General features: G+C 40.5%; 1 protein-coding gene across 1 annotated transcript in view; it reads left to right on the top strand.

The window, feature by feature from the left end:
* DSTN (destrin, actin depolymerizing factor) overlaps positions 1-16,480 on the top strand; it is a 38,959-nt gene extending 22,479 nt beyond the window's left edge. The window contains exons 2-4 of the mRNA XM_019016999.4: positions 8,967-9,274; positions 12,780-12,856; positions 15,266-16,480. Coding sequence (XP_018872544.1) covers positions 8,967-9,274; positions 12,780-12,856; positions 15,266-15,375 — 495 coding nt within the window. The 3' untranslated portion in view covers positions 15,376-16,480. The remainder of the gene's footprint in view (positions 1-8,966; positions 9,275-12,779; positions 12,857-15,265) is intronic.
* Positions 16,481-19,688: the final 3,208 nt, after the last annotated feature.

Here is a 19,688-nt window from a genome sequence, read left to right on the forward strand (position 1 = left end):
TAATGACTTGCCTAAGGTGACATAGCTAGTTAGTAGAGGAATGGGGATGGATTGTTACTGTCATGATTTTAGTGCTTTAAGATATCTCCTTTTGGTCTCTGAGATGTTAATAAATTGCAGTTACTTTAATCATTATCTTCTTTCCATCTACTAATCTTTACCCCAGATTTTCAGTTCACCCACTAGAGGCAAAGACGTAAGAGAGCTACCAGCGTATTGAGAGGAGATACACAGGCACTACGAGAATGGAGTTTAGAAGAAGGTCAGAGCCCTGGGCAGTGTTGGGCCAGGCTTTAGGGTTAGTATTCCATGCTTTCTCAGTCTGCCTCATGGTTTTAGTTTTACTGTATAAAAATCATTATCAAGAACCTAGGGACTACAGCCAGGCATGGTGGCTCATGCCTGTAATCCCAGCATTTTGGGAGGCCAAGGCAGGCAGATGACTTGAGCCCAGGAGTTCGAGACCAGTCTGGGCAACATGGCAAAACCCCATCTTTATAAAAAAATACAAAAATTAGCTGGGTGTGGTGGCATGCACTTCTAGTCCCAGCTACTCAGGAGGCTGAGGTGGGAGGATCGCTTGAGCCCAGGAGGTCAGGGCTCCTGCAGTGAGCCATGATCACATCACTGCACTCCAGCCTGGGTGACACAGAGAGACCTTGTCTCAAAAAAAAAAAAAAAAAACAAACTAGGAACCGGTTATTTAATCTTTATTTCTTTTATCTCGGTTTTAATATTCACCATATCTCAAGGATGTGGTAAGTAAACCATGGTATAATAAATTTAAGTATATTCATTAAATCTAACATATACTATACCTTGTGGGTTTTTTATTATTTTTGCAGGCAAAATTTAGTATATAGTGTTACTAGTCATGAAGAGCCATACTACTAGTTACTAGTCATGAAGAGCCATACTACTCTAATATCAAAGCCACCACAGTGGGGAAATTAAGGAAAGTGAGCATTTGGCATTATTAATTAGCCTCCTGATCACCATACAGACTCCTTCCTTTCCACCTCCCCTCTCCCAGTCCAGTGATTGTCAACTACAATTGATGGCACCTATGCAGTTCCCATCACTTCCTCCTTAGTACTGCTGCCACTACCCTAGTGAAGGCCTTTTGCACCTCTTGCCTTGGTTGCTGAATTAGCCTTTTAGCTGGAGTGCCTACTATAATTCTCTTCCTCTTCTTGTTCTCTTATGCATGGCTTCATGTATTTTCCCAAAGCACAACTCTGTTCCTCTTACTCTTTTTAAAAATATCCAGTCTCCAAACCCCTGAACCTTCTGTTGGAGGCCTTTTCCATCTCAACCTGGTGCGAGTCTCCAGTTTCCTTCTCCCTTATCCTCCTCTCATGTTGTATTTGCTGGGTTCTCTTTGTCAGGAGCAGTCTTTTCATCCTTTCAGTCCCCTTGTTTTAGAGTGCTTTTAAGTCAGCATGAAACTCTACCTGATGAACTGTCTTTCTGTTTAAGCTACTTTCTTTAAATTCCCTTCCACTGGAGTTTATCAAGGAATAATGTATATTCTACCAAGTATTGAAGCTTTATATGTGCTGTCCTTATCTTCTCCATAAGTCAAACTAATGATTCATCTGACTGATCTTTGATTTTTTTTTCAGGGTAACACAATAATGAATAAGACAGACACCGTTTATCTTAAGGAACTTACAGTCTTTAAGAACTTGTGGCCTTAAGGAGATGATATTAAGTAATTTTAAAGATAGAGCATTGAAGTGGTAGAAGGTGTTGTGTGGTGGAGATACATGATCTTATGGGAGCATGTGATACTGGTTTTGATGCAGAAGACTTTTCTGCGTAGTGAGAATTGATCTGACATCTAAAGAGTATTAGCCAAAGAACTGTAGGGAAGTGCTATCTAGGCAGGGTGTATAGTATGAGCAAAGGCCCTGAAGTGGGCCGGAGTATGGCAAATACAAATGACTGAAAGAAAGCCAGGGTAGTGAAATTGCAGTGTGTGGTCTATAAGATAAGGCTAAAGAGGTAGGTACAGCCAAATGGAGCCCATTGTTGGGCTGGGGGTGGTGGCTCATACCTGTAGTCTCAGCACTTTGGGAGGCCAAGGCAGGACAATAGTTTGAGGCCAGAAGTTTGAGACCAGCTTGGACAACATAGTGGGATCTTGTCTCTACAAAAAAAATTTAAAAAATTAGCTGGGCATGGTGGCAAGTGCTTATAGTCCCAGTACTCAGGAAGCTGAGGTGGGAGGATCACTTGAGCCCAGGAGTGCGAGGCTGCAGTTTGCTATGATCATGCCACTGCAGTCCAGCCTGGGTGACGAAGTGACACCGTATCTCAAAAATAAATAAATAAATAAATAGCTATTTTTTACCTTCAGATCAATGGAAAGCCACTGGACTGTTTTAAGTATGGTGATCAGATTCATGTTTATGTAGAGGATGAATTGGAGGGTAAAGGTGATGGGCAGTTGGTATGGGCAGTCTTGTTGTATTAGAACCGCAATAACAAATTAAATTCAAAATCTCAGTGACTTAACACAGTAAAGATTTGTCTCTGTCACGCAGAGTCCAGAAGGGTTGGGCAGCCTTCTCCTATCATGAAGTATGCTTACCAAGGTCATCTTGGTGGGAGAAAACAGAGCTTTAAGATCACTTTTATTTAACTTTTATTTAATTTTTGATGTTTTAAAAATCATTTTATTGTGGTAGGATTCACATCTAAAAAGCTGTATTTAGTGTATTTAAAGATCACTTTTAAAGGGCCAGGACTGGAAGTGGTTTACATAACTGGGCCCAGCTTGGCTGTTCAGAACTCAGTCATACAGCCAACTCAGCTTGCCAGGAAGGCTGGGGAATGCAGTCTTTCCTGTTCAGCCAAGAAGAGAAAACAGTATGATGTATACATATCCTAATCTCCCTCCTCTGCAGCCACTTGAGGAGTTACTGCAGTCCAGGTAAGAGGCAATGGGAGCTTGGACTGAGGGTGAAATGAGATGAATGTATCAGAGAAAGATGAAAATCCAAAGAGTAAGATAATGGAGGAGTTGCTAAGAACATCTCTTAGGCTTGGAGCCTTATGTGACTAGGAGGGTGGTAATAGCTACTGAGAAAGGAAGACTGGTTAGAAATGGACCAGCTTGTTTTTTATGTTAGACGTATTGTGCATCACATGCCTTTGAGACACACAACTGGAGATGTGAGATAGGAAATTGAATGTAAAGACTAGAAGCTCAGAAGAGCAGAAGTCTGAACTAAGTTTTGGCTTAGATGATTGAAAGCTTGAGCTTGGGTAAACTCTCTGAGGAAGAATGCAGAGTTCGTCCTTTCCTTCCACACTGCCATCAGCCTCTGCTTTCCACTGCATCGTCCTACTACCCCCACCCCTTGACCTCAGCTGACCTTTTGGAGGTCCCCAGAGCCCTTTTTCTTGTCTTTAGGTAGTTCCTTTTGGAACTCCCCGTCATAGCTGTTCTGAATTGTTAGTAGTAGTAGATTGGAGGAGTGCCCTCAAACCCATCCTACCCCTCCTGCCTTATACTTCACAGAGAAAATAGAATCTTTCCGACACAATTTTTGGCAGTGTATCTTCCTTCCACCTCAAAACTATCATTTTCCCTTCCTCCCTGTTTCAGAGAAAAAAATGTGTGTCTTTTTCTTAGGCTAACTCTCCCATCTGTGCTGTGGATCTTATCCATTTCTTTAGATCTCTGATATTGTTAATTGTATGAGTGATTAAGATTATCTCCTCTGGAATTGCTTGAACCCAGGAGGCAGAGGTTGCAGTGAGCCGAGATTGTGCCATTGCACTCCAGCCTGGATGACAAGAGCGAACGTCCATCTGGAAAAAAAAAAAAAAAATCTCCTCTGGAGCCAAATTGCCAGAGTTCAAATCCCAGTTCCTCTATTGTTTACTCTGTGACCCTGGGCAAGTTATTTAATTTTGCTATGCCTCAGTAGAAAAATTTGCATCTTTAAGATGCAAATAGTGATAGTAGCTGTCTCATAGAATTGTTGTGATTTAGAAGTGTCTAGCAATAGTAAGTACTCAGTGTATGTTTTAATTTTTTTTTAACCTTTTGGCTCTTCCTCTTTATTACTTCAAGTTCTTAAATATCTAGAACAGTTACATCTCCCCAGTCATAAGACAACTTGCATGAAGTAGCATTCAGTCTTCCCTTTTTTCTTCGTTGTTAACCATCTTACGTTTTCTGTCGTTACCTCTTCAATTCCCCATGGGTCCCCAGTCCATTATGGTTGACTTCTGTCCCATTTCTCCCATCTGTTGAAATGTTCAGAGGCCCAATTGCCAAGCCCAGCGGTCTGTTTTCATTCTCTGAAATACTGCAGAATTGGCTGTTGATGACTTTCCTCCTCAAAATATTCTCCCTTGCTTCTAAGATGCTGCTTTCTTCCTTCTTACTTTTTCTTCTTAGTTTTCTGATTACCTCTTTTTAGTGTCCTTGATGGGTTTCTCTTTTTAATTTTTAAGTACTCAGTGGTGAGAAACTAGATTGGTTTTTCTTTTGCTGCTTAATGTTGGTGACCCCATGGTGTGGGCTAGTCCAAAATATGGATTAGGTGAAGCCTTCCAGTGAGATCCGTGCTCATATTTCTGCCGCTGTCTGGTCATCTCTACCTAGATGTCTTGCACAGTCTTCAGAGTGGATGTATTGTACTGTGCCATATTTCCTTTTCTGTTCATATATCGCAGTCTAGTCACTAATCGAGAGAATCCTGGGGCTTCTCTGATACCACTCTTTTGTGTCTCATTCAGCTATATTGGTTTGACTTTGACATGTCCTTGAATTTTTCTGTTTTTAACCTCACTGCTGTAGTTCAGAGCTTTCTTCTCTGAATATTTGTAATTGTGTCAAAATTGGTTTTCTGCTTCCAGTTTCTGTGCCAGTTTCTCCTTCACAGTATTCAGTGTTAATTTCCTCAAGCACAAGTGTCTAATGGTATAAGAAACCTCCACAGACATCACTTCTGATAGAAAAAAAGACAAAATTCTTCCTTACTGAGGCTTTTAAGGAGCTTGTAAGTTACAGCCAGATTTGGCTGAGATTTATCTGTTTTATAATTGCAGAATGCACATTTACTTTGTTTTTGATTACTAGTACATCATTGATTTAATTTACAAATCAGAATTTAGAATGTTTGAGATGCTTAGATATTGATTGATGTATTTAAAGATGGGTTGATTGAATATAAGGCTTTAGATGTTGCCTTCCTGCTTTTAGAAATTGCTTGTTGGGTCAAATGTGACTTCAACATTATGGACTAGGGAGTTAGAGGGATTGGGATCTGTTTCTAGTTCTTCAATTTTTGTTGCTTTGAACATTTTATTCATCTGTTGCAAAATGAAGATTCTTAACTTGTTTAACATAAGATACGTTGTAAAGATCAGAAAAATGCTACTCCTAAAGCAGTAAAAGGTTTAAGAAAAGTGCTTTTTAAAATTAGGAATGTGATAATATTGTGTACTTATGAGTTTTCTAGTCCTAATTTTCTGTTTCTGCCACTTTATTAGAGTGAATGTTCATTTATGAACAGAAAATGTGGAGTAGATGGCATTGGAGTATGTTATTTAGAGATCTTTAATGAATGAGATGATGAAATAGCCCAGTTACCTTAATATTAAGTAAATGCTAGGATCTTAGTGTCTTTCTCCCAGAATTCTTGCATGCGTTTTAAAGTGACAACTTTATTTTTATTTGTTTGTATAAATGTATGGGGGTACAAGTGTCATTTTGCTACATGCATGGATGGTAGCAGTGAAGCCAGATCTTTTAGGGTATCCATCACCCAAATAACATACATTCTACCCATTAATTAATTTCTCATCCTCCCCCAGCTCTCCATTGTCTGTTATTTCACACTCTGTCCAGGTGTACACATTATTTAGTTCCTATTTCTAAGTGAGAACACATGGTATTTGTTGTAATAACTTTATTGAGGTATAATTCACGTATCACAAAGTGTACAGTTCAATTCAGTGGTTTTTCAGTATATTCACAGTTGTGTATGCATCACTCCTGTCAACTTCCAGAACATTTTCATTACTTCAGAAAGGAACCCATACTCATTAGCAGTCACTCCCCATTCCCGTTTTTTCTCAACCTCTGGAAACCACTAATCTACCTTCTGTCTGTTGATTTTACCCAATTTGAACATTGCTTATAAATAGAATCATGCAATAGGTGCCCTTTTCTGTCTGGCTTCTTTCACTTAGTACAGTGTTTGTCAAGGTTCATCCTTGTTGTAGCATGTATCAGTACCTCTTTTTTAATGGCCAAGAAATATTCCATTGTGTGGATATACTACATCTTAAAAATCTATTCATCACTAAATGGACTTAAGATTGTTTTCACTTTTGGTCTATTTTGAATAATGTTGCTATGAACATTTGTGTACAGGTGTTGGTATGGACACATTTTCATTTCTCTTGAGTATATATACCTAAGAGTGGAATTCCTAGGTCAGGTGTTAACTTTAACTTTTTGAGGAACTGCCAAACTGTTTGCCAAAGCAGCTGTACCCTTTTTACAGTTCTACAGTAGCATATCAGGGTTCCAAGTTCTCCATGGCCCCACAAACATTTGTTGTTGTCCATCTTTTTTATTTTAGCCCTCCTAGTGGGTGACTCATTATGGTTTTGAAGTGAAGAGGTATCTCATTATGGTTTTGATTTGCTTTTCCCTAATCACTATTGATGTTGAGCATTTTTTCCACGTCCTTATTAACCATTTCTACATCTTTGGAGAACTGTCTATTTAAATCCTTTAAAAGTGTTTTTTAATTGAAGTATTTGCCTTTTTTTATAATTGAGTGGTAAGGGTTCTTTATTCTGACAAGTTCCTTGTAGGATTTTTGGATGTTTTCTCTCATTCTGTTGGTTATCTTCATCTTATGTGCATTTTTATTTCTTAAATGATTTGACATTTGGGTATCATTAATATTTTTCCATTGCTTAGTATTTAAATTCTATTGCTTATGATTCATTTTTCCCTTTTTATTAAAAAAATTTTAGAGGCACGGTCTCCCTATGTTGCCCACACTGGTCTCAAACGCCTGAACTCAAGTGATCTTCCTGCCCTCTCCCTCTAAAGTGCTGAGACTACAGGCATAGCCACTACCCAGCCTAAAGACACCATTCTTGACTCAAAGCATGGTTTTACATAAATTGACCATATGACCCAACAATTCCACTCCTAGTTTTCTACCCAAGAGAATTAAAAACATGCCCACACAAAACCTTGTACACGAGTGTTTATAGCAGTGTTAATAGTCAAAAAGTGGAAACAACCCAAATGTCTATCAACTGATGAATAGATAAGGAAATGTGGGATATCCAAACAATGGAACATTATTCAACAGTAAAAAGAATGAAGTAACCAGCCGCTTTGTCATGTACCTGCAGCCCTGGCTATCTGGGAAGCCAAGGCAGGAGGACTGCCCAATTTTAGGAGTTCAAGGCTGTAGTGTGCTATGATCATTCCTGTTAATAGCCACTAGGCTCCAGCCTGGGCAACATAACGAGACCCCATCTCTCATGCACCCCATCCTGCATCATGGCTGAACATTCCAGATACTTCACAGCTCCCACCTGCTTAGCCAGGGAAGGGCCTTGCTGAGGAGTCATTGGCACTTGGCTCTGCTCCTTCAGCTTCTTCACTGTCTCATGGTCACTCCACAGGTCCCTTTTGGTGCCTACCAGCATAACAGATACATTGAGGCAATGATGGGAGACCTCTGGGTACCACTTATGCCTCACATTGGCATAAGAGGATGAGTTGCCAATGGAAAAACAAATGACAAAGATATTGGTCTGGGGATAGGAGAACAGTCACAGTTGCTCATATTCCTCCTCTTGGCCAGTGGTGTCCCACAGGTTCAGGCTGATGATTTGGCCATCCACAGATGTCTGGGTGCTGTAGTTGTCAAAGACATTGGGCATACACTCCTTAGGAAAGGCATTTGTTGTATAACTGATGGGGAAGCAGGCTTTGTCTACAGCCACATCTCCTGCAATCACACATTTGATTGTCTACATTCTTCCCTTAGTCTGATCATCCTCCAGTGCTGTTCAACCATGACTGGCAGAGCCTCCTGGGCATCTCTTGTTGAGCTTTATAATTCTTGCTTTAGAAAAGCTAACATGCAAAACAAAGTAGTTAATGAGGCATTAACAATTATGGATATAATAAAGTTAATGTAAATAGCACATTCCTCAAGATGAAAAAATTAAAAACTGGTTTAAGATCTTGTGCTATCAAGATTTTGTTGAACTGTCCTTCAGCCAACAATAGCAAGTATAACATAGCGAAAGGTTATTTTTCTGGTCAGTGTAATCCCTAATTAAGCTACCCTCTTTATTATAGCAGTAGACATTTTCTTATTTATTCTAATCAGTTTAAAATTTGGAATTTTTAAGTGAAATTTTAATGGCAAGTGTGACTAATACTGAATATTGATCACATAATTTTGAAATGTGAGTAGAGCAAAGACCTCTTAATAAATCTTTTTTTTTTATTAGAGAAAGAGATGCTGTAGGGATGGAAATTTCCCAGTCTAGCAGCTATGACCAGCTACTGTGTATTACAAAAGGAATTTTAGGTATCATGAATATACTTACTGGGAAGAAGATCTGCCTGTGGTCAAGGCTCTAAGCAACCTGTATAAGGAGAAAATAACCCAGCACCTTAGGAAACACTTCTTTTAAGGTTCTAGGGTAGGAGAGGCTGCTATAGTTGCATGTTTCCTTACCCCTGTGCAGTAGTGAGGAATGGCATATATTTGTGATCTTTTAAAAAGTTTGATGTCTAAAATTAGTAGTGATTACAGCTCAAATTTCTAGTTTTTTAATTAGATGATATACCTTTAAAATGTTGAATATATGCCAATCTATAAGCAGAATTTATTATTTTATGTTTGGCACAATAAAAATTATAAGTCTTTTTCTCATGTATTTTTTCATCATAGGCCTCAGGAGTGCAAGTAGCTGATGAAGTATGTCGCATTTTTTATGACATGAAAGTTCGTAAATGCTCCACACCAGAAGAAATCAAGAAAAGAAAGAAGGCTGTCATTTTTTGTCTCAGTGCAGACAAAAAGTGCATCATTGTAGAAGAAGGCAAAGAGATCTTGGTTGGAGATGTTGGTGTAACCATAACTGATCCTTTCAAGCATTTTGTGGGAATGCTTCCTGAAAAAGATTGTCGCTATGCTTTGTATGATGCAAGCTTTGAAACAAAAGAATCCAGAAAAGAAGAGTTGATGTTTTTTTTGTGGTAAGCATGTTAGAAATATTGAGCCTCTGTAAAACTCATTTTGTTAGCACTCGGGAAAACCAGTTCCAGCACCAAAGTAATTTTTATTCAAACTATTTGCAGTTGTTGTCATTTAATTTTTGTTTACAGGTTTCATAATGTTACCAGGGCTGATGTTTATGGGACCCAAACTAAATTTTGACTATTTTCTATCTACTTGTTATGTGACTCTCAGTAATTTTTTTTTTTTTAATGGGGAAAGGACAGGAGGCATCCTCTGAATGTACTGCTTTTATAAGCTAAAATTTCCTACTTCTTTTAACTTTCTTACTTATAAGCCAAAACCCTACTTTCCCAACGAGCCATGCCAGGAACCAGCCTTCTACTCTTTTAAATTACACCCCTTCCTTGTGCCTCTGTGGTCTGCTACTTTTGAAGAAATTGGTACCCTTCCCTCCCTGCTATAATTTGCTCTACAATTGCACTGTTTAGTAGTGTAGTCACTAGCCACATGTGGCTATTTAAATTATTTAAAATTAAAAATTCAGTTTGTTAGCTGAATGAATTAGCACATTTCAAATGCTCAGTAGCCACATCTGACTAGTGGCCACCTTATTGAGTAGCACAGATACAGAACATTTCCATCATTGCAGAAAACTCTGTTGGGCAGTGTTACTCTAGATAGTGAAACAGTGCTATAAAGTTATTTTTATGGCCTTTTTCTTGAAATGTTGTTTAGTTATTCTGGTCTTTTCAGGCAAGTCGGTATTTGAGATGAAGCTTTAGAAAAAAGTTACACCTGGATACCTCATTTATTGAATATTATACTGCATTCCTTGATATGGCCAGGAGTAGAATTCTTTAGTTTCCAAGGGAAGGGAGAAATGGTAACACCACCTGATTTTTTTTTTTTTTTTTTTTTTTTTTAGAGGGGCAAGGATTCCCTTGATACTTTAGCCTGAGTCAGGGCAAGGCAGGGAGGGACTTAGCTTTTAGCTATGTGCCATCAATAGCTTGGAGTGTAAAAGGGATATGGGAGTAGGAGATGCAGAGGATTGTGGTTTAAAAAGGAAGATAACTCGAGGTCACACCTCACTTCTATTTCAGTAAGCTTTTACTGCACTTGATTAAACCAAGTTGCTGTGAGGAATGCAAATATGAGGTCAGGGTGCATGTATTCAGGCAGCTTAGAGTCCATTGAAGCTGGCACATAAGACTGAAAATTAACAGGGATTTGAATGAAGGTGCATTTATTGAACTTTATTTCTACTACACGCCAGCTATTGTGTTAGGGCCTGGGAAAACAGCTGTGAATAAAACAGGTTAAGTCCCTGCTCTTCTGGCATTCACAGCTGAGTGGCAGGCAGGCCAGCTAATGGTTTAGGCTTTTAAATTGGTCGGTATTTCCTTAATTTGCAGGTATTTTTTCTGCTTTTTATGTATTTTGTAATTATGAAAAGTGTGCATTCTTATTTTTTTAAATGTGGAAAATAATAGAAGAAAAGGAAATTTAGTGTTAGTGTAGTGGTTTATTTTGCACTGTTAGGCTATTACTTAAGAAAAGGTAGAACCTTATTAAAGGCATTTTCTATAACAAGCTCCGCCCATGGCCCAGGGAGCAGCTCTTAAAGTAGTTTAACAATTTGGTTAGAATAAAATCAGAACAGCTGATGCTTTTTTATGTTTCTGACCTATTTTCATAAGAAAAGTACCCACTCTGCTGGGCGCAGTGACTCATGCCTGTAATCTCAGCACTTTGGGAGGTGGAGGTGGGCAGATCACGAGGTCAAGAGATCGAGACCATCCTGGCCAACCAACGTGGTGAAACCCCATCTCTACTAAAATTAACTGGGCATAGTGGCACATGCCTGCAGTCCCAGCTACTCGGGAGGCTGAGGCAGGAGAATCGCTTGAATCTGGGAGGCAGAGGTTGCAGTGAGCCGAGATCGCGCCACTGCACTCCAGCCTGGGTGACAGAGCGAAACACCGCCTCAAAAAAATAAAAAATAAAAAGTACCCACCCTGTAGCTCAAACATCTGCCAGTCCTGAGGTTGTGATGGCTCTGCCTCCTTCACTGGACCTTAGGATTGGGAGAAATAAGCCTCTGAGAGACAGACTGCCCTTTTTCCCAAGAATGGAATCTCTGCTCACTAGGGTAAGGGGTACACTAGGTGAGGTCCACATGCCAGTGCTCATGGCTGTTGAATGTCCTGGAAATATGGCAGCTAAATGGAATTATTAAATGCTCAGAAGTATTTAGCTATACAGTAATATCTTAATGACCTCCAGTAGGCTCTTGGAAACTACAACTTTAAGCAAAACAACATACACCAGGTCCTCAAATAATGTCATTTCTTTCAATGTAGTTTTGTTGTAACATTGAGAAAAAAAAAATACTGGTTTTGGTATATGTCATTTTGTTTTAAGTCACAGGCTCCAAGAACTGATTGACAATGTTAAATGTGGACTTACTGTACTGCATCTTCTCTGTGATATTTTAGCAGTGTGGCATGGAGGTGGGCCTATGGGTTGGCGTACAGAGGAAAGAAGGACCTCCGTGCAAGCAGTCTGAGTGGGAGGGTTTCTGTCCATTACTAATCATACTTATTCTTCAGTGTTGCTGCTGAAGGTGCTGTGACGCATATGCTGTGCTTCTAACACGCTTCCCTTCAAGAGGGAGAACGCGCTCCAATGTTATAAATATAAAAAGATAGTAATAATATTGACAGTTAAGACATAATTATTGGTGAGTTGCCATTTAGAAATCTTTAGAATCATGAGATTATACAAGTGGATTTAATATTTTTTTCCAGAGAATTATTGAAACATGGACGTCCAGATCTATAATTAAACATGTATTGTTATGTTAGACTAGGAAAACAAGTACCTTTGGGATCAAAACCTGCTATTGGAATAGATGAAGGGACTGGGGAAGTCTAAGAAAAGGACTTTTATTTGTAATTTATTCTTTTTTTTCCTTTTTTTTAAGTTTTTGATTTATTCTTTTTTAGAAAAGAATCTGAAGCAAAGGTGCCAAAATATTAGCATTTAATTCTGGGTCACACGTACTTACGGATTATTCTCTGTGCTTTTATGTATTTTAAAACTTTTTTCCAACTAGAAAAACTGTCAAAAACCTTGTGTAAATATTAGCCTGAATCCAATCCCTTATTAATAATAATGAAAAATATTCCGAAGAAAAAGAATTGGGTTATACAGTGAAGTACTCAGTGTTGGTTCTTTCATTATGGCCACTGTAATCTGATTTTTAATTGATGATTGTCTTTTGCCACCAGTGATTCTCTTCTTTTTTCCCACCCTGGTCAACCTGAGTGATTCTACATATGCCTATCTGTAGCATTTCCTCTCTGAGCTGCTGGGGAGGTAGAAAAAATGTGCAGTTAAGAAAAAATATCTCAGGAGAGTCTGAGGATTCTCCGCAAATGTTTACACAAGCAAATGTTTAACAAGTTGCAAGTTATACTTTCTCTAAACCACTTTTTTCATTTTTGGCATCTATCCTAGGGCACCAGAACTAGCACCTCTGAAAAGTAAAATGATCTATGCAAGCTCCAAGGATGCAATTAAAAAGAAATTTCAAGGTATGTTCTAGATGACCTCTGAATATGTAGAGGTATGGTGAACACTCAGAATGGGGCAGCACCTTTTCTGAGAAGCACCTTATTTTTTTTTGCAGAGCTTCGGGCACAAGGGAGAAGTGTTACTTGTTTTGAGAAAAGCAGAAGACTGAATTTGGCTTTCCATGTGTCTTCTGCTTTGTGCTGGTTGCTCTGGGTCTGCCCAGCCTGTGTTTAATAACTATACCCTTGACATTGTCTATATATATCGTTTATTCAGGCTGGTTTTAAACTAGTTTGAGGTGCTACCAGTTTTCTCACGTAGGAGGTGGAGACTGATTGTTTAACATTGGACATAATAGTAAATTTGCTCTTGCCTTTGAATGTAGTTGTTATAATAAAGTTGCAAAAAGGAAATGTACCTAAATGAGAAAGGATGCTCTTTTCTCCAGCTTTACTGTTGAATGGCATGGTTTTAGGTAATTAATTCATCTGTGTCCCAAGGAAAGTGCACCCCCTCCTGAGCTGGTCAGTTGTATTTGACTTGCCACTGGGTGATTGGGATCCTGATGAGATGGCCTGGGCAGACTTCAGCCAGGAGAAAATGTTGGTATGATGGAAAGAACGTGCATGGGGCAAGTGCCCAAAGGCCTGCACTGAGGGCGAAGCCTGTCTAACTGCTGTGTGGCCTTGGCCAGAACTGCTTAACCTCCATGGGCCTTGATTCTCTCAGCTGTAGAAGGGGAGACTTGGTCTCGTGTGAGTTTTAGTTTAAGAGTTTGCCCTGCCACCTTCCTGCCATGGCTATTTCCAAACAGCTGAGTGAGCCAAGGTCACAAGGGCTTGGCCTGATGTTGATTTTGTTTTGTTCGTTTTACTGGCACTGGTTTTTTATATTTTCATGGTAGAACAGGTTTGCCCTAGCCTGTTTTACTTAGTTCGGAAAAAAAATTTCTTGCTTCCTTTCCCGAGCCTTGCTGCTGCATAGTTTATTGCCGGGTCAGGTTCTTCGTGCATTTGGTTTGATGTTTGGCACCCCCCAGAAGTGTGTCACTGGGTTGCTAACTGACACTTTTAAATCCTTTAGCTTCAACACTTTCCCAGCCCAACCAAAAGGTTCACAGTGGATTCCTTATTATCTTTATTCTGCATTGCCTTTCAGTAAAGGGAATTGCTTTGCACACTTGATTTGGTGATACTAAAAGATAGTGGCCGGCCGGGTGTGGTGGCTCACGCCTGTAATCCCAGCACTTTGGGAGGCCAAGACAGGTGGATCACCTGAGGTCAGGAGTTCGAGACCAGCCTGACCAACATGGTGAAACCCTGTCTCTACTAAAAATACCAAAAAAAAAATTAGCCGGGCGTGGTGGCACATGCCTGTAATCCCAGCTACTTGGGAGGCTGAAGCAGGAAGAATGCTTGAACCCAAGAGGCAGAGGTTGCAGTGAGCTGAGATCGCACCATTGCACTCCAGCCAGGGCAATAAGAGCAAAACTCTGTCTCAAAAAAAAAAAAAAAAGATAGTGACCATGCTGCCTTTTTTCTAATGAAAGCATCCACTGGCTTTCTCAGATCAGCCCTGAGTAGTTCAAAAGCTGACCTGCTGTGCTTTCAGCAGCTTGAGAAATAATGGTCTTTAAATGATGGGAATAACCATGCAGCTATTTAAAAGACAGTGGCTATTTACAGAGAAGCTACTGTATGTAATCCATAATTGAGCTCGTTTTTGCATTGTGGTAGTGTAATTGTTCTAAGAAAGCAATCAGTAACATATTTCATATAGTTTTCATTGTGATCGATTTCATAAATGTGTAGTGTAATACCATTGAAGAGCCAGCTGTTTACTTTTCAATACAGTTGACAAAATCAACTGTGCAATCAAAAATCATTTGTATTTTTATGTTTTAAAAACCAAGAAAATTTTCTTACTGGACCTGCCTTTTAGCTTTTTAGCAAAGTACAACATATCTTTAGAAAAGTGTATGTCACAAATTATTGTAGAATGTGTTGAATTTTTCAGAGTGAACATAATGGTTATTTCTTAATCTAATGACCAGCACCCCAGAAGCCTCCCTGGTGCTGTTCCCTTCAATTCATAGCACTTCTGCCTACCCCTTCCTCCTCAAAGTAGCCAGCACCCTGGCTTCTAACAGCGTAAGTTAGCGTGGGCTGATTTTGTATGCTATACCTATATATATAATAGAATATATGCATTTTAAATCTGGATTCTTTCAGTGAATGCTGTTTGTGAGGCCCATCTATCTTGATGCATGTAGTTACAATTATTTATTCTCGTTACTGTGTAGTATTCCGTGTTTGTATATACCCCAGTTTATCCCGATTAGAACTGGTCTTTTAAAAGTTTGGTTATCTTAAAGAAAGAGGTAAACTGCTGCCATAATTCTAAATAGAAGTGTTGTTTTTCCTCTCTAGGCATAAAACATGAATGTCAAGCAAATGGACCAGAAGATCTCAATCGGGCTTGTATTGCTGAAAAGTTAGGTGGATCCTTAATTGTAGCCTTTGAAGGATGCCCCGTGTAGATTATTCAGTGCCACAAATTGAAAGCTTCCATGTTTAATGTTATCCTCTTGCTATATAAATAAAGCAAATATATTTAGGCCAGGGTCTCACTGAGGGGGAGCTGTCTTGTCATCTTTTAGAGTAAACTAAATATTCTATAAACATATGCAAACAGCCCTAAATAAATCTAAAGTCTAAAGTTTTATTGATGTGAAATTAAATTCTTAATTGGCCAAATGCCTGTTTTGATGAGTTGATTTATAAAGATTTTTGTTAAGCTCAGGATTTTAAATTACACAGTTCACAAAACAGTAAAGGCCATGTGAAGAGAATTATTACATCTTTATTAACCTCAGCATTTACTTTGTTTCTTTTGCTTAGGAAATTGCTCATAATCTGGTTATAATTTTGGTCCAAATTCTTTATTCTTCCTTGAGCTAAGCAGAATAATGGAATATAATATGTCTTCATAATATAACAACACTAATACACTAATAGTAAGATTAAGTTAGGCAGTCTTCTACTTCTACCAAATGTGTAATGGAGATTGCCTCAAAATTGTGTCCACATAATCCACGCTGATCTTGCAAAGCGCTATTTCAAGCACATCATTGGAATACAGGAAGTAGCCCTGCACCTGCCAGTGAGCTCGCCATTCACTGATTGGAAGAGTGACCTGGCATCTTGGAAATCATTGTGTGTCTTCAGGAGAATGTGCAGTGTCTTGTAACAACTAATTATAATGCAAATTAGGGCTACATTGTAATCTGCTTTGTTAATGAAAATGATAAAACAATATTGACAAGCTAGGACACCTGTGGTATCTTTAATTTTGTATCTCCTTCAGAAGTTTGCTTCTTATGGTATAATAAAGTATGGAAGAATATTGAGTATATGTTTACTCTGGGCCTGGGAGAACTTAACTTTCTAGAGCAGTTTGTTGACTTGTGTGCAATGGGGAGAGGTACCATGATGACACTCACAGGGAGCCACTGTTCACTGACACTTGGAAGCGGTCATTGTTAATATCACGGTAACACTTTGAACGATATAGAGATGCACAAACAGTTGAACTTAGAAGTAGCAGTATTGGCTTTATGTAATAAAGGAAGCATTTTTGACTTATCTCTCGTGTAATTTTCATGTGTGAATTGGGAATACAGGATTTTGCCTTCCATATGGGGTAAGGCATTGAGGTTTGGGTATTTCCAATAATTAATAAGAGTTAAGGTTGGCTGAGTGTGGTGGCTCACTCCTGTAATCCCAGCGTTTTGGGAGGCCGAGGCAAGAGGACAGTTTGAGGCCAGGAGTTTGACAATCAGCGTGGGCAACACAGTGGGATCTCATCTACTAAAAGTAAACAAAATTAGCCGGGTGTGGTGGCGCACGCCAGTAGTCCCAGCTACTTTGCATGCCGAGGTGGGAGGATCACTTGAGCCCAGGAGGTGAGCTGAGATCGTGCCACTGTACTCCAGCCTGGATGACAGAGCAAGACCTTGTCTCAAAAAAAAAAAAAAAAAAAAAGTCACAACTCCCTCTGGTGAATAAGAAAGTTGGTGTAAAAGTTGGGAACGTTTTCAATGTTTATTACACTATAAGTGTAATAAATATTATACAAAATTATAAATTCACATTTAAAATTTAGAAAATAGAGAAAAGGGAAATTATACATTGTCCTACCACATACCATCACATGGTTAGCATTTTGATACACAGCTGTGCATTATTACATGTCAAAGACTGCATATACTATGGTGGCCCCATACAATTATAATGTATTTTCTACTGTAATTAGATACACAAATACCATTGTGTTACAGTTGCCGACAGTATTCAGTATAGTAACATGCTGTCCAGGGTTGTGGTCTAGGAGTAACAGGCTCTACCATACAGCCTAGGTGTGTAGCAGGCTATGCCATCTAGGTTTAAGTGCAGTCTAGGGTGGGGAACATTTTAATGTTGATCCACATGCCAGGTGTTTGTGAGACAAGATTATGCTTTAATCAAAATATTTTGGAATTGTTTAGAAAATAGTGCTGGCTGCTTGTCATTCATCCTGAATTTCTTGTTTCTTTACTTTGTAGCAATGCTTTTAGTGTGGGTTTTGTTTTTTGAGACAGGGTCTCACTCTTTCCCCCAGGCTAGAGTGCAGTGGTGCAATCATAACTCACTGCATCCTTGAACTCTTGGGCTCCAGCAAGCCTCCTGCCTTGGCCTCCTAAAGTGCTGTGATTACAGGTGTGAGCCACTGTGTCCTGCTAGTGATTGTGATTAACAGGCCTCCAGGGAAGTGCCATAAGCCCAAGACTGCCGTACTCAAAAGTCAGCCATGTAGGTAAAGCAAGATATTTGGTCAAGGAGTTTTAGAAGGAGGAAATTTTTCCTGTGGTGTTGGCTTAAGTGTGGCACTGTTGTGCGTGTGTGAGGTGTCTTCTGTGGGAAGGATTTCAAACAGTACAAAGGGATGTGATGTAAGCATCTAGAACTCACTCCAGAAATTGAATAAAATGCTAGTAGTTAGTCTCTAGGGGAACTTTTGAGAAAGTCTTAGTGGATTCCTGAGGCCCAAGAATTGTGCTAACAAGCACTCAAGGCGATTCTGGTACATAATTAGGGTTCAGACCTCAGCTGATTGGTCTACTGTTGGTCAGGAACAAAACTGCAAGTATACTCTGTTTCCAGAAAATACATTTACCTCTTCGCAAATGCTAACACACTGCAAAAATGTGTTTGTGGAAAGCTGACTTAGTCTCATGTAGCGGTTACTCTCTTGCCCTGACAAAGCAGCAAATAAAGCCATTGCTAACAATTCAATCAGAGCTTGACTGTGAAGTTATCTCAGATAATATTACTCTGCAAAAACAGTGGACACAGTGACGTGGATAATAGGTTTGGTTTGGTGGTTTCCTTTCTGCAGAGTACTGGCTGCCGCAGGCACAGCAAGTGCAACTTGTTTCTTGACTATAATTGCCCTTCGGACCACCAGAGACTGAATATGCCCAACACGCATCACTTCTTCGTGATTTGGGGCATTTCTGAAATTGAGAACGGGCTCTCGACTGGGTTCCAGCTGGACTGCAGCTGGAAGGGACAGTAATGGCATTATGGCTGGTGAGGGGAGTATTCCAGGAGCCAGGGTTTCAGTGGAAGGCAGGCTTGAGTACCGTTTTGTTACTGAGGGCTCTCTGGGTTCTGCACAGTCCCAAAAGGGCACTGGGGAAGGGACTTATGGAGCCTCTGGCCAGTACCCTCAGTAACCAGCCCAGAGGTGAAGTAACTTGCCTAAGGTTAATCGACTCACAAGTGGCAGAACTGGGACAAAAACTCAGATCTCTTGATTTCTGTTCCTGAGCTATTTCCACCACCTCAGGAGAATTCACTTCATTCCTCTTATTATAATTGGATCATCTTTCCACATTTCTAACATCTGAAATTCAAAGGTTAGACCTTGTTCAGTGCTAGGGGTGAGATTTGAAAGGGCCAAGAAGGAAAGCATTTCTTTTGGGCTCTGAGCTCTCGTCAGACCCAGCCCTGAAGGAAGTGTAGTGATGGCATCTGTGGAGGGCGTGGAGTGGCTTCTAGAACAAAACCTCGCTTTCCCCGCACCTGTCCCTCAGGCCTTGCTGGCTCCCTGCCTTCACCGCTCCGCTTCCGTAGGTGTGGCCTGCAGGCGCAGCATCGTGGTGCCCGTGTGTTCCAGAATATCACATGGAGACACCTGAGGAAGCTCGTCAGGGCGCAGCTGTCTGTGACGGGCTTCAGGTCTTGTTGTGCTGTCTATGGGCCATGTTAACTGGAACTTCACATCTACTCTGTGGGCTCTGATCATCTTCACCCAGCGGCCCAAACCCAGGGTCTGGCTTTGTGAAGCTGGGCCAGGGAGGAGCAGTGGTTCCTCTGTCGGGCGGCAGCTGGGTGAGTCCTGCCTCCACAGTGAACTTCATTCCAAGAACAGCACAAGCCAGTCCTCTGGTGCTGCCTGAGCTCGGCCACAGCTGCAGGACAGGGCTGCGAATGGCCAGGCCAGTGACCTGTGCCACACTGGGGAATGCTGTGGGGCTGGGGAGGGCTGCTAGCCCCTTCTGCAGGAAGTTTGCGAGGGCTGCGCCTCAGCTGGCTTCCCTGGGGCCTGACATGGAACCTGGCTTGGGACAGTTGAGGAGGCCCGGCCCACCTGAGGCAGGGCCCAGCCGGCGGCCTGGCAGACTCAGGCTCCCTCTGCCCACCTGGGAGGTACCACTGCCGGGCCTGAGGACTGCTCTGGCCCTGCTGGGGCAGGCGGGGACAACAGATGATGGGCCCTTAGAACTGGAGCTGCAGGAGAAAAGCTCCC

The sequence above is a fragment of the Gorilla gorilla genome, chromosome 21 (genome assembly GCF_029281585.2).
Source record: "Gorilla gorilla gorilla isolate KB3781 chromosome 21, NHGRI_mGorGor1-v2.1_pri, whole genome shotgun sequence".
Lineage (NCBI taxonomy): Eukaryota > Metazoa > Chordata > Mammalia > Primates > Hominidae > Gorilla > Gorilla gorilla.